Consider the following 13,197-nt stretch of genomic DNA (forward strand, 5'->3'; position numbering starts at 1 on the left):
TAATTTCTGTGAATTATTTTTCTTTGCGATTTGGGCAGCAATGTCTGAGACATTTCATTTTATCTCCCACCGTCTTATGAACACAAGAACTAATAGACCCTTAAGTCTGCTCCACTGTTCAGTACAATCCTGGCTGACATTGGGCTTCAAATCCACTTTCCTGTCTTCTCCCCGTATCCCCTTGATTCCTCAAGGATCTAAATGTCTGTTTGTCCCAGAAATGTGTTCAGCGATGGAACATCCAGTATCCTCTGGGGTAGAGCATTCTAAAATCCACAGCCCTCTGAGTGAGATCATTTCTCCTCATCTCAGTTCCAAATGATCAGCCTCTTAGCCTGAGACTGTACTTTGGAATTTTAACAAAGTGTAAATGACATCCTCTTTGTGAATGACTGCAGGTCTTGGTGTTAAGTTTCCTCCCATGGTGCTAATGGATAGGGAGTTCTCTGAGTTTTGACACAATGGTGATGAAAGAATGGTTGATAAGTACCCATGGTGAGATGATAGGAGCAGGAGTAGGCCATGCAGGCCAATTAGCCCTCCCCATCATGGCTGATCGAACATTTCAATGCATTTTACCCACCAGATCCCCATAGCCCTCTAGTAGTGATAATCAGAAATCTTATCAACCTCTACCTGAAACATACTCAAGGACTGAGCTTCCACAGTCCTCTGTGAATTCCAAACATTCACAAACCTCTAAGATATTAGACTCCCCCAATCAGATGAAACATCTTCTTACATGCATCTACCCTGACTATATCTCTCAGTATTTTGTAGGTTTCAATGAGATCACTTCTCATGTGGGGAGGTGACGGCCTAGAGGTATTATCACTGAACTGTTAATCCAGAGACCAGTTAATGTTCTTGGCGACTGAACAGCTGGTGAATTTGAATTCAGTTTTAAAAAATCAGACATTAAGAGTCTAATAATAGAGATAACAAGGTGTAGAGCTGGATGAACACAGCAGGCCAAGCAGCATCATAGGAGCAGGAAGGCTGACGTTTCGGGCCTAGACCCTTCATCAGAAATGGGGGAAGGGAAGGGTGTTCTGGAATAAATAGGGAGAGAGGGGGAGGCGGATAGAAGATAGATAGAGGAGAAGATAGGTGGAAAGGAAACAGACAGGTCAAAGAGGCGGGGATGGAGCCAGTAAAGGTGAGTGTAGGTGGAGAGGTAGGGAGGAGATAGGTCAGTCCAGGGAGGATGGACAGGTCAAAGGGGCGGGATGAGGTTAGTAGGTAGGAAATGGGGGTGTGGCTTGAGGTGGGAGGAGGGGATAGGTGGGAGGAAGAACAGGTTAAGGATGCAGGGATGAGCTGGACTGGTTTTGGGATGCGGTAGGGGGAGGGGAGATTTTTTCTAATGATAACCATGAATCCATTGCCGATTATCAGAAAAACCCAACTGGCTCACTAACGTCCTTTAGGGAAGGAAACTGCCATCCTTCCCTGGTCTGGCCTACCTGATCCGAGATCCACAGCAACATGGTTGACTCTTAACTGCCTTCTGGGTAATTAGGGATGAGCAATAAATGCTGGCCTAGCCAACAATACTCACATTCCGTGAATGAATTTTTTTTTTAAATTCTCCAAAACTCTACAGAATACAGAGTCAGTTGCCCAATCTCTCCTTTATAGGACAGCCCTACTATCTGTGAACAAGACTGGCGAACCTTCATTGCACTCCCTCAATGGCAATAATATCATTCCTGAGATAAGGAGACCAAAACTGCACACCAAACTCCTAGTATGGTCTAATCAAACTGCTATACAATTGAAACAAGATTTCACTGTTCCTCTTGTAATAAAGGCAAACATTCCATTAGCCTTCCTAATAGCTTGCCTCATCTGCATGGTTAGCCTTTAGTGATTTATTGACAAGTTCACCTAGGTCCCTTTGTACATCTACATTTTCTAACCTCTTACAATTTAGGAAATACTCTGCACATCTGTTCCTCTGATCAAAGTGAATAACCTCATGTTTGTACATTATATTCCATCTGCTGTACATATGTCACTTGATGATATTTGCATGCACGTGATTCCTTTGGTTTTCTGGATACTGGAGGTTGTATGTTTGAAAGGTGCTGTTGAAAAAGCCTTGACTGGCCACTAGAACACATTCTGTACCTGGTACACACTTCCACCCTGGTGGTGGAGGGAGTGAATGTCAGTGGAAGAGGATTGCTTTGTTTTGCATGGTGGTTTTTGTTGGGACCAGTGTATTATTCCTCAGAAAGAGTCATGGAGATTTATCCTTCCTCATGAGAGTGCTCAGTTCATCAACTGGGTGGCACCTCTGACAATGCAGCATTTGGGTTACAGTGATTTGCCAGCCTAGTGAATGTGCCAAGCTCCTGATCTGGGCTTTACAATTTGGATCTGATGACTGCATTGACTTATTTTAAGTTGTATACTTTAAACCATTTGCACTAAGAGGAATTGTAACTTCCTGGACAAGATGAGGTTTTAGTGGAACAACATGAGGTTTTAACAACCCTCTGGCCCACTTCCAAGTATCTAAGATGCCTGTAGGTGTTTTCAGAAAGACTATGTTTTGGGAGAGTATAAGGAGGGGGCAGGGGAGACCCAGTGTCTGCCAGTGTTCTGGAGGAACACCCCTATACCTCCAGCCCCTCGAGAGGACAAAGTAAACTCACCTTGGGTGGTCTTCTTAGACGTCGGGGCCAGTCCCTATCGTCTAGTGCTGCCAAATTGGTATGCTGTCCACACAATAGGCCCTCGATTTGTATAGAGGCAGGAGACTCCTCTCTAATTCACGATGATTTATTGGTCAAACATTGGAACCTCCTACCTTGCATTGAGGGAGTTTGCTGCTCCACCATTGCCTATCACCATCCTTTAGATTTTCATAGAATCCTAACAGCAATTTATATATAGAAACTTGGTGAGACCACACCTGGAGTATTCTGTGCATTTTTGATCTCCATATCTGAGAAAGGACATACATTTTGATTTAGCCCTCTCCCTCTCTCTCTACCTCGCCCTCACATTTGGTAGTCTACATTCCCCTAACAAGCTTTGTATGTAAATTAATCCATTGGAAAACAAGTGATTACTGGTGGTAACTTATAGATGATAAAAGTACCATGACTGATGGAACAAAAGATACTCAGTTGTCTGCAAGAGTGCTTCTGGATATAAAGTAAAGGATATAGTTGACATAGAGGGAATCCAGCAAAGGTTTATGAGGATGATACAAGGGATGACAGGAGCTGAATGTTATTTAAATGGAGAAAGTCTACAGGAAGCTACAGAACAGAACGGTTTAGGTACCACAAAAAGCTAGCATCCAAATTCAGTGGTTGAGAGGGAAGACAGAGAGAATTTGGGCCTTTTTGTTCAAAGGAAATGGAGTATAAAAGTAGAGAAAAAACAGAGTTAACATTTTGGGTCTGGTGACATGGGCTCTACAGCCTACTGTGGTAGAGAATTCCCTTTGGATTCCCTCTATGTCACCCGACCCAAAACGTTAACTCTGTTTTTCCCTTCACAGATGCTGCCAGACCTGCTGAGCTTTTCCAGCAACTTTGTTTTTGTTCCTGATTTACAGCATCCGCAGTTCTTTCATTTTTAAAAGCAGAGAGGTTTTGCTAAAATTATATGATGTACTAGTCGGACCACAGCTAAAATAATATGAACAGTTTTGGGCCCCTTATCTAAGGAAATATATACTGACATTGGAAGTAGTCCAGAGAAAGTTCAATAGGCTGATCTCAGGAATGAAAGGACTGTTTTTTGAAAAGAGGTTGAGTAGATTGGGTCTGTACTCATTGGAGTTTAGAAGAATGGGAGGCAACCTTATTGAAACATTGAGGTTGTTAGATAGACGCAAATTTCTTTACCGCAGAGGAGTGTTGAGGCTGTGTCATTAAGTATATTCAAGGCTGACATAGATTTTTTAATCAGTATGGGAATCAAGGATTGTAGGGAAAAGGCGGGAAAGTAGAGTTGAGGATTATCAGATCAGCTGTTATTGAATGATGGTGCAGACTCAATGGACTGAATGGCCTACTTCTGCTCCTATGTCTTGTTGTCCTATGACTTTACTATGATCACCAGAGTTTTGAAGGACTAGAGCTAGGGAGGATGTTTTACGTAGTAGGGGAGTCTAAAACCAGAGGTCACAATCTCAGGATATGGGGTAGACCATTTAGGACTGAGATGAGGAAAAATATCTTCACTCAAAGAGTAGTGAACCTGTGGAATTCTCTACCACAGTAGGCTGTAGAGCCCATGTCACTGAATATATTCAAGAAACAGATAATGCCTTGTATATCAAAGGGATCAAAGGATATGGGGCGAAAGCAGGAACAGGGTACTAGATGACCAGCCATGATGGAAGACGCTTGAAGGGCCAAATGAGCTAATCATGGTCATCACTTATATGTTTATATGTAGCAATAAGTAGGCCATTCTGTCATCATACTCCTGCTGGCCTCTTGAACAGTATTATGGGGGTGGAGGGGGAAGACAATTCAAAACGTTAATACATTATCTGCTCAGTCAGCAACCAAAATCTGAGTCTGCCCTGCATAGGTGAGAGAGGGCTGAGTGTTCCCCATTTGAATGCTCTATTGGCCATTCCTCAAATGAGTAGCAGCCCAGTTCTTTATGGGCATTGTCCAATTTGGGCCTTAAGGTTGGAAGATTTAGACAGAAACGCTGCTGGTGTTGAAAGATGCTAATGTTGGCATTAGTGCATTGAGCTTATTTTAATTCTTCTTGAAAAGTAAATGAAATGTCTGATTCCTCATGACAATTTAGAACTAGCCGTCAAAATTGTAGGAAAACAGCTTCCAGCTTGTATCATCACCACAATGAAATTCAATAAATTACAAAATATTAATACCTTCAGATTCACTGTCAGAGGAAAATGATACTTTCTGTTGATTGGACACATAGTTATGAGTATTTGGAACTCCTTGCCCTTGAGAGCTGTGGAGACTGAGACCTTGTGTATATTTAAGGTTGAGATAGATTCTTGATCAGCAGGGAAATCAAGGATTATGGGAAAGGGCACGAAAATGGACGTAAGGAATGTTGAATCAGTCATGAGCCAAATGAATGGCGGACCAGTCTTGAGGGGCCAAATGGCCTACTGCTATTCCTGTTTCTTATGGTCTTATGGTCTTATGAACATACATTGAAGTTAAGTTTAATTTTTTTGATGAAGCCTAGTTTTAACTGGAAGAACTTCTGCAGACATAAAATTAAAACAAAGTGAGAAATTTCAATACATTTGTAACCTGCAACCACTAACTAAATGTGAGTTAAACTTGGTATTCCAGTTTTTTTGGAAACTACAAAATAGATCACAGATTTGAAGCTTCAGACTAATCACAGACCAACAACTTTCATAAAGTCCTAACTTTGCAGCTTTCACAACTGATATGTTTTAAAATGCCAATTGATTCAAGATGTGAGGTTCTGCTACAAAATGTTTGTGCACATTATGTATTGGTTTTCAGCATTAATTCAGACAGTGATTATGCCAAGCACTATGGTGGTGGAAGAAAGCATTTGTACTCAGATATTGCAGCTCACCCTCAAAATCCATCTAAGCTGGTGAGAGCTGTTTTCTGAACTCTCACTCTTGCCATTTTAGGGATTTTGTTTGAACTGTTGAATTCCTTCCTCCTTCTGTCATTGCTGTGTGAATACCTTAAAATCTTCCTTGCAGTAAACTCATTAAACTCAGCTCATTTTTTGGATTGATTATAAAGCTCAACACAGTGCAGAACTACAGATTTATTAGAGCTTTCACAAACAAACAATAGGCTTTGTATTCAAAATCAGAAATTACTGGAAAAACTCAGCAGTCCTGGCAGCATCTGTGAAGAGAAAGCAGAGTTAACGTTTTGGGTCCAATGACCCTTCTTCAGAACTTCTCAAAACATTAACTCTTCTTTCTCTCTGCAGATGCTGCCAGATCTGCCGAGGTTTTTGGGCAATTTCTAATGTTAGTTCTGATTTCCAATATCTGCAGTTCTTTGTTTGTTTTTGTTAAACAGGCTTTATTATTCTTTCTTTGCTAAAATTGGTTAATGCATTAATTTTAATTATTACAATAAGCTAGCTTCAGATCAAAATTAAACACAGTCAGATAAAAAATTCTAACAACATATTACATTTCAACATTGTTATTTATTCACTAGAGTTGGCAATGAAGAAATCATGGTCCAATTCTCGGGGAGAGAATACAGAGGTTTAGTTGAGAAAAGGTGGCGGCACAGTGGTAATGCCACTGGACCAGGAAATCGAGAATCCCAGGTTAATGATCTGGGGTTCAAATCTCACCAATGGTGAATTGTGAAATTTGATTCCAATAAAAATCTGGAATGAAAAACTAGTCTAATGGCAACTGTGAAACCACTGTCAGTTACTGTGAAAACCAACCTGGTTCACTAATGCCCTTTAAGGAAGGAAATCTGCTGTGCTTAGACCCACAGCAATGTGGTTGGCTCTTAGCTGCACACTAGCCAATAAGTGTTGGCCTAGCACGCGATAACTGCATCAAGTGAATTTTTGGAAAATTAAATCTGTGTTACATTTAACCAAAAGTCCCTCACTGCTGTTTCCCATGTTCACTCAGACTTACTCGACACATCATGTTCCTTCATTCTTAACAATGATTAAAGCGAGTATTGATTGCCCATCCATAGTTACTGTTGAGAAGGTGGTGGTGAGCTGCCTTCTTGAACCACTGCAGTCCATGTGCTGTAGGTGGACCCACAATACCATTGGGTGGGGGTGCAGGATTCCAGGATTTTAACCCAGTGACACTGAAGGATTTCCAAGTCAGGATGGTGAGTGGCTTGGAGGAAAACTTGCAGGTGGTGGTTTACCGATGTATCTGTTGCTTATGTCCTTCTGGATGGAAGTAGTCATGAGTTTGGGATGTGCTGTCTGAGCATCTTTGGTGAATTTCTGTAGTGCATCTTGTAGATAGTGCACACTGCTGCTACTGAGCATCAGTGGGGGAGAGAGTGGATATTTGTGGATGTGGTGCCAATCAAGCGGGTTGCTTTATCCTGGATGGTGTCAAATTTATTGAGTGTTGCTGGAGCTGCACTCATCCAGGCAAGTGAGGAATATTCCATCACACTCCTGACTTTTGTAGTAGATGGTGGACAGGCTTTAAGGGGACAGAAGGTGAGTTACTCATTGCAGGATTCCTAGCATCTGACCTACTCTTGTAGCCACAGTTTTTATATGGTGAGTCCAGTTCAGTTCTGGCCAAATGACCCCCGGAATGTTGGTTTAGGGGGTGTGGAGATAGCAATGGTAATGGCATTGAATGTCAGTGATTGTCGTTTAAGTTTTGTCTTGTCAGAGATGGTCATCGCCTGGCATTTGTGCAGCTTGAATGTCAGTTCCCTTTGATCATCCCAAGCCTGGACATTGTCCAGTTTTGTCACATTTAGACATGGACTTTGCAGTATCCAGTACCATCAGCTATTTTTTGATATCAAGTGGAGAAATTCATATTAGCTGAAGACTGGTATGTGTTGCTGAGGACGACAGGGGTAGGCTGAAATGGATTATCCACTCAACATTTATTACTAAAAGATTGTTGTGTATGCTTCACCCTAATCTTTTGCACTGATGTGCTGGGCTCCCCAATCATTGGGGATGGGGATATTTGTGGAGCCATCTCCTCCTGTCAGTTTCTTGAATGACTTTATGAAATTTCAGTAAAATGTAGAGGGTATGATGGCTTAGATAACAGTGTGTAAACATGCAGCAAATTCCATTTTGTTGAGTGTGTCTTTTTGTTTGTCATATTTTTATTCTTTTCTATCACTCCTACCTGTTCTGTAACAATATGGGTCCAGTCGTGTGGTGTTTACTGAGCAAACAAGCCAGAAGTTATAAGGCCTCAAAGTAAAAACAGGAAGTGCTGGAAACACCAGATTGTTTCCCTCTCCAGAGAGAACAGAGTTAATGTTTCAGATTGATTACACTATTCTCTCCTAAGTTCTGAAATTAAATGCAACTTTTTTTTTCAGAAAAGGCATAATAACTGGCTCTTATCAAAAACAAATGATCATCAATTGAATTGCATTTTTGTAGCATGTTACATCTCTGCACATCCCAAAGTGTAGTCATGAGGTGTAATCACTGCTGCAGGACTGGAAGCTGCTGAATTACCCTAACTCCTATTTGTATCACTAATAGAGTTTGGCATCCCTTTTGTTCTGGTTGCTTCTTAGTAGTGTCTAAATTGACCCAATGAGCCACAAAGGTGTAAAAGAATTTTCATTTATATGGTACTTTTCATGACTTTAGGGCAGCCCTTTACAGCCAACAAGATATTTCTGACTTGTAGTTAACAGAAGAAGCAAAAAGAACAGAAGAAAAATCTTTTTCACACAGCGAGTGATTAGTGCCTGGAATGTGCTGCCTGAGACTGTGATGGAAGCAGATTCAAACGAGGTGATAAGTCAAGATAGAGTTGGACTGTTATTTGTAAAGAAACAAAATCTAGGGTTACAGGGAGAAGGTGGGAGAATGATACTAAGTCACAATGCTTATTTGGAGAGGCAATGCAAACACACTGGGCTGAATAGCCTCTTTCTGCACTGTAATAATTCAGTGATTCTAGTCACTGTGGGAATGTAGGAAATGTGACAGCCAATTTGCACACAAAGAGCACTTGGGTAAGTGGCTTTACTCATGTTGGTTGATAGATAAAGATCAGGGAAAACTTCTCTGTTCTTTCCCATTCACCTGGAAAGGGAGACAGGCCTTGGTCTCCTTGTGGGTTCTGTAAGACATGTCTTCTGGGGACAATTAATGGCAGCAATAACAATGGTATTAGCAGCAGCAGTGTTCACATCTTGTAACACCCCAGCCGCAGGCTGTGGGTAGCCTTATCCTTGTGTCTGAAGCGTGTTTGAATATCTGACTGAGCAAGGAGCCTGGTGCATGAGGTGGTGCTGACTTCTACCTTGTTTGGTTTTGCAGCAAATATCTGTTTGGAGTTTGTTTTGATTTTGAAACGTTTATGAAAATTATTGGGAAATGTCCTATTTGTTTGCATTGAAATGTGTATGCGTCTCAACAGCAGAAACAGTAATGGGGAGAGGCGGGGAGAGTATTCAGGGCTATCTATCCACTTCATGGTGGAGCTCGTTATCTAATTTCATAATTATTTGAAATTGATTTTTACGACTATTCCAATGTAGGCAGCATGACAAACAACTGATACTGTTCTCACTCAACAATAGAGATCAAGTGGAATAACTTTTAAGATGTTCTTATGCTCAGCATAACCCCCTGACCTCTAGACCCCCGCTTGAAGCAGATCCACCGAGTGCCTGTTCTCCTATATTCTCTGCTCCTTTTGCATGACCATTGTAACTTCCTCTGGGACAGGCCCTGAGTGAGTTCTGGTGCCCAAGTCAGCAATTGCATTATCACAAGGTCCGGCCTGTGTCCCGTGCCCCCCAAACAAGATGCCCCACCAATGGAAAGAAGATGTGCCCAGTGATGACACTGTCAGGACTTTGTGTTGTGGGAGTTGCTGAGATAGGAGGTGCTTCAGAACAACAGAAAAATGGTAGGAATAAAGCAGCTTGCGTGTTGGCATCACCGATCAGGACCTCCAAAATTAATTCCACAGATAGACAAGACTCACTGTTGTCTCCTTTCTTCCTCCCCAGTGTCAATATTTCTTCACTTACACCTGTCTTCATGCAAGTATGTGGAGATACTGGTGTTGGACTAGGGTGGACAAGGTCAGAAATCACACGACACCAGGTTATAGTCCAACAGGTTTATTTGATCCACAAGCTTTCAGAGCCTCAGTCCTTCTTCAGGTTTCGTGTGATTTCTGACTTCAAGCAAGTAGACAAGTGCAACATCATTTTGTGTCCTTTTCTGTTTCTTTTATTTTACGGCCTGATTCAGATGTCACAGGAGTAGGTAATTCAGTACTGAGGGACATGGGTTCAAATCCCACCAATAGAAACAAAGAAACTTGGAAAATAGGAGCAGGAGTAGGCCATTCAGGCCTTCGAGCCTGCACCACAATTCAGTATGATCAGGGCTGATCATCCAACTCAGTCCTCCGTTCCCACTTTCTCCCCATATCCTTTGATCCTTTTAGCCCTAAAAACTATATCTAGCTACTTCTCGAAAACAATGCCAGCTGGTGGAATTTAAATCTGGAATAGAAAGAAAATAAATCTGGTGACTTGGAAGCTATCATCAATTTTTGTTACAACCCATCTGGTTCACTAATGTCCTTTAGGGAAGGAAATCTGCAGTGCTTACCTGGTCTGGACCTATGTGTTAACTGCAGACCCACAGCAATGTGGTTGGTTCCTCGGTGCCCTCTGAAATGGCTGAGAAAGCCACTCAGTTCAAGAGCAATTAGGGGATGGACAATAAATGCTGGCCTGGCCAGTGATACCCACATCCCATTAAAGAATATTTTAAAAACTGGCCAATGCACAGTTCAGTAAGCTGGACAGAGAGAATATATTTGCTTGGATGAAGTTTGGTGGGACAAGGCATGAAGACCAAATAGATATTTTGTCCAAGCTGTGTGTTTCTAAGGTGTAAATTTCTGTGGTGTACCTTGAGTCTAGTATAATTTGTGCAATGTTTTCAACATAGTTCATTATGTGATCCCACAGTTGCTGAGAGAAAGGGCGGTTTGCATCACTAACTATAATGCCATTGTTACACTCTCCTATGTATCTGATCCCAATTAAATACAGAGTTAGAACTGTGACCTCTTGATGTTCTTTTCTGCTTCCAGGGAACACGATTTCACTTCCAACTGCTTCTGGCGCGAAGAAAAGATTCTGGATCATCGAAGACATGTCTCCGTTTGGAAAGCGACGGAAGACAGCCTCTTCCCGGAAAATGCTGGATGAAGGAATGATGCTGGAGGGTTTCAAACGCTACGATCTCTACGAAGACTGCAAAGACACCTCTTGCCAATTCTCGCTGAAAGTCACCCACTACCACTGCACCCGGGAGAATTGTGGCTACAAGTTCTGCGGCCGCACTCACATGTACAAACACGCCCAGCATCATGACCGAGTGGACAACCTCGTTCTCGATGACTTCAAACGCTTTAAGTCCTCGCTGAGGTGCTATTTTGCGGACTGTCAGTTTTCTGGAAACAGTACCCACTTCCACTGCCTTCGGTGTGGTTTCCGCTGTACAGACAGCACCAAGGTGACTGCCCATCGGAAACACCATGGCAAGCAAGATGTGATCAGTGCTGCAGGCTTCTGCCAGTTCAGTTCAAGTGTGGACTGTGAAGTCCCTGACTGTAAATACAAGCTGAAGTGCTCCCATTTCCACTGCACCTACCCTGAGTGCAAACACACGGTGGTGGGCATGTCACAGATGGACTCTCACAAGCGCAAACACGAGAAGTTGGAACGTGGGGAAACGACATCTGCCTCGCCCACCCGCGATGCCATGCACAGCACAGGCGCCACGACGGAGTATGATTCCCAGGGCTCCTCCCTCAACCTGGATGGCTCCCTAAATCTCAGCACCAATGTCGACAGCTCCCTGTTCTTCCTCCGAAACCCTGCTGGCATCGGATTGAACGACTCGCTGGATCTGAGCACAAAGCCCCACGAGGCCGTCTCGGTGGCTGGGACACTCCAGGAAGACCCCGCTGTCACATCCGGAGATGCAGAAGATGAGAACGACATGACACAGGATGAAGAGCTCAATGAAGATGATGATCTCAACACGGACTCTGACAGCACCCATGGTACCACACCCGAGAACATGGACGAGAAAGACGACGCCACAGGGCTGTAGCTGGGGACAGCTTCCCCCACCCCCCCAACCCCTCCCCTTCCTATATAAAGACTCTGTTCCCTATATACTTGTTTAAATTATCTGGTATGACAATTGTTCTTAATTAAATGAAAAAAAATGTAGTGGAATTAACCGCAAAGACTCCACAGGCGCTGTTGTGTTGAAGGGGCCCTGAGTGCAAGGCAAGTCTTGTTGCTGTGTTCAGACCAGCTCTGCAGTAAAGACTTTCTCAGCTTCCTCTCCCCACCATGATGCTTCCAGATCAGCTGACGACAACGGGACAATGCCCTACACAAATAAAAAGAATAAGGATTACAGATGAACAAATCGTTTGGCTTCAGATGCTATGTGGAGAGGAGATAGCAGCAGTATGAAGAGTTGTTTTCCCTGGAAGATGTTTACAACCCGACCAACATAATTAAACCCTTTTAATATGCAGGAAAAACTAAAATCTATAATCCGACGTTTCTGGAGTTGGACATCATGTAATATTTGGGTATTACCTTTGCTACGGAAAACTCCTTGGTTGCGTGTGTGCATGTCTGCTAGACTTTATTGTTTTCATTTTTGGAATTTTCAAGGAAAAAAAAGTATATGATACCGAGAATCCTAAGCAGTTTGAGCTGTAGTGTACATTACGGTAATTGGCAGAGTGTGCAAGCAAAGAATTTACAAAGGCAGTTTTAAATCATCACTTCCTGTAGTCAGCCCCACCATCACCTCTAGCACCAAACTGTGGGAGATGAGATGACTTTCAGATAAGGATGTGTAACATGATTTCTTAATGGTAAATCTCGAAGCATTTAGATGAGTGCAGATTGACAGATGTTTATTGTGTAACATGTGGTGTTTGCACTTGATGTGAATGAAGTTCCATTTTTATTCCCTTAATTTATTTTGTTTTGAAGATTTTTTTCTCTTGTTTTCTCTCTCCCAAGAACCTTCTCATTCTGGAGTTTGGTTGTATCATCCCAAGTCACTCACTACATCTAGGGTTCTTCCATTCCATTCCACTCTTTGCTATTTTGGGCTGTTCCAGAATAATCTTTCTTTTACATTTGTAAAGAAGCAGTGTGGCTTCTACAAGTTTCTCCACTTCTTTGGTTTGTTTCCTAGATAGATTGAGAGCATTTCAAGTAAGTTTTTTTTATATTTAAAGCAAAAATCAATATGAATATTGTCAATACTTTGGGGCCTAACATTGGTGACATTGTTTGCGAATCATTTGCCATCTTGTTGAATCTAACTCTTGATCCTTCTAAGAGTTAGAGCTGCAATATCTGTTTTAAGGTGTTTGCTTATGAGTTTCTGATCAAAAATGAACTTTTCTCTGTGTGTTTAAGATTGTTTAAACACATGGCCTCTTGTATCTCT

The 13,197-nt window shown here is 42.2% G+C and overlaps 1 protein-coding gene across 3 annotated transcripts in view; it reads left to right on the forward strand.

Annotated features, from left to right (window-relative positions):
- Positions 1–11,823, forward strand: part of casz1 (castor zinc finger 1) — a 370,171-nt gene extending 358,348 nt beyond the window's left edge. For all 3 annotated transcript variants that reach the window (XM_048615145.1, XM_048615147.1, XM_048615146.1), the window contains exon 23: positions 10,796–11,823. In XM_048615145.1, the coding sequence (XP_048471102.1) occupies positions 10,796–11,823 (1,028 nt within the window). The remainder of the gene's footprint in view (positions 1–10,795) is intronic.
- The last annotated feature ends 1,374 nt before the right edge of the window (positions 11,824–13,197 follow it).

The sequence above is a fragment of the Rhincodon typus genome, chromosome 31 (assembly GCF_021869965.1).
Source record: "Rhincodon typus isolate 14 chromosome 31, sRhiTyp1.1, whole genome shotgun sequence".
NCBI lineage: Eukaryota > Metazoa > Chordata > Chondrichthyes > Orectolobiformes > Rhincodontidae > Rhincodon > Rhincodon typus.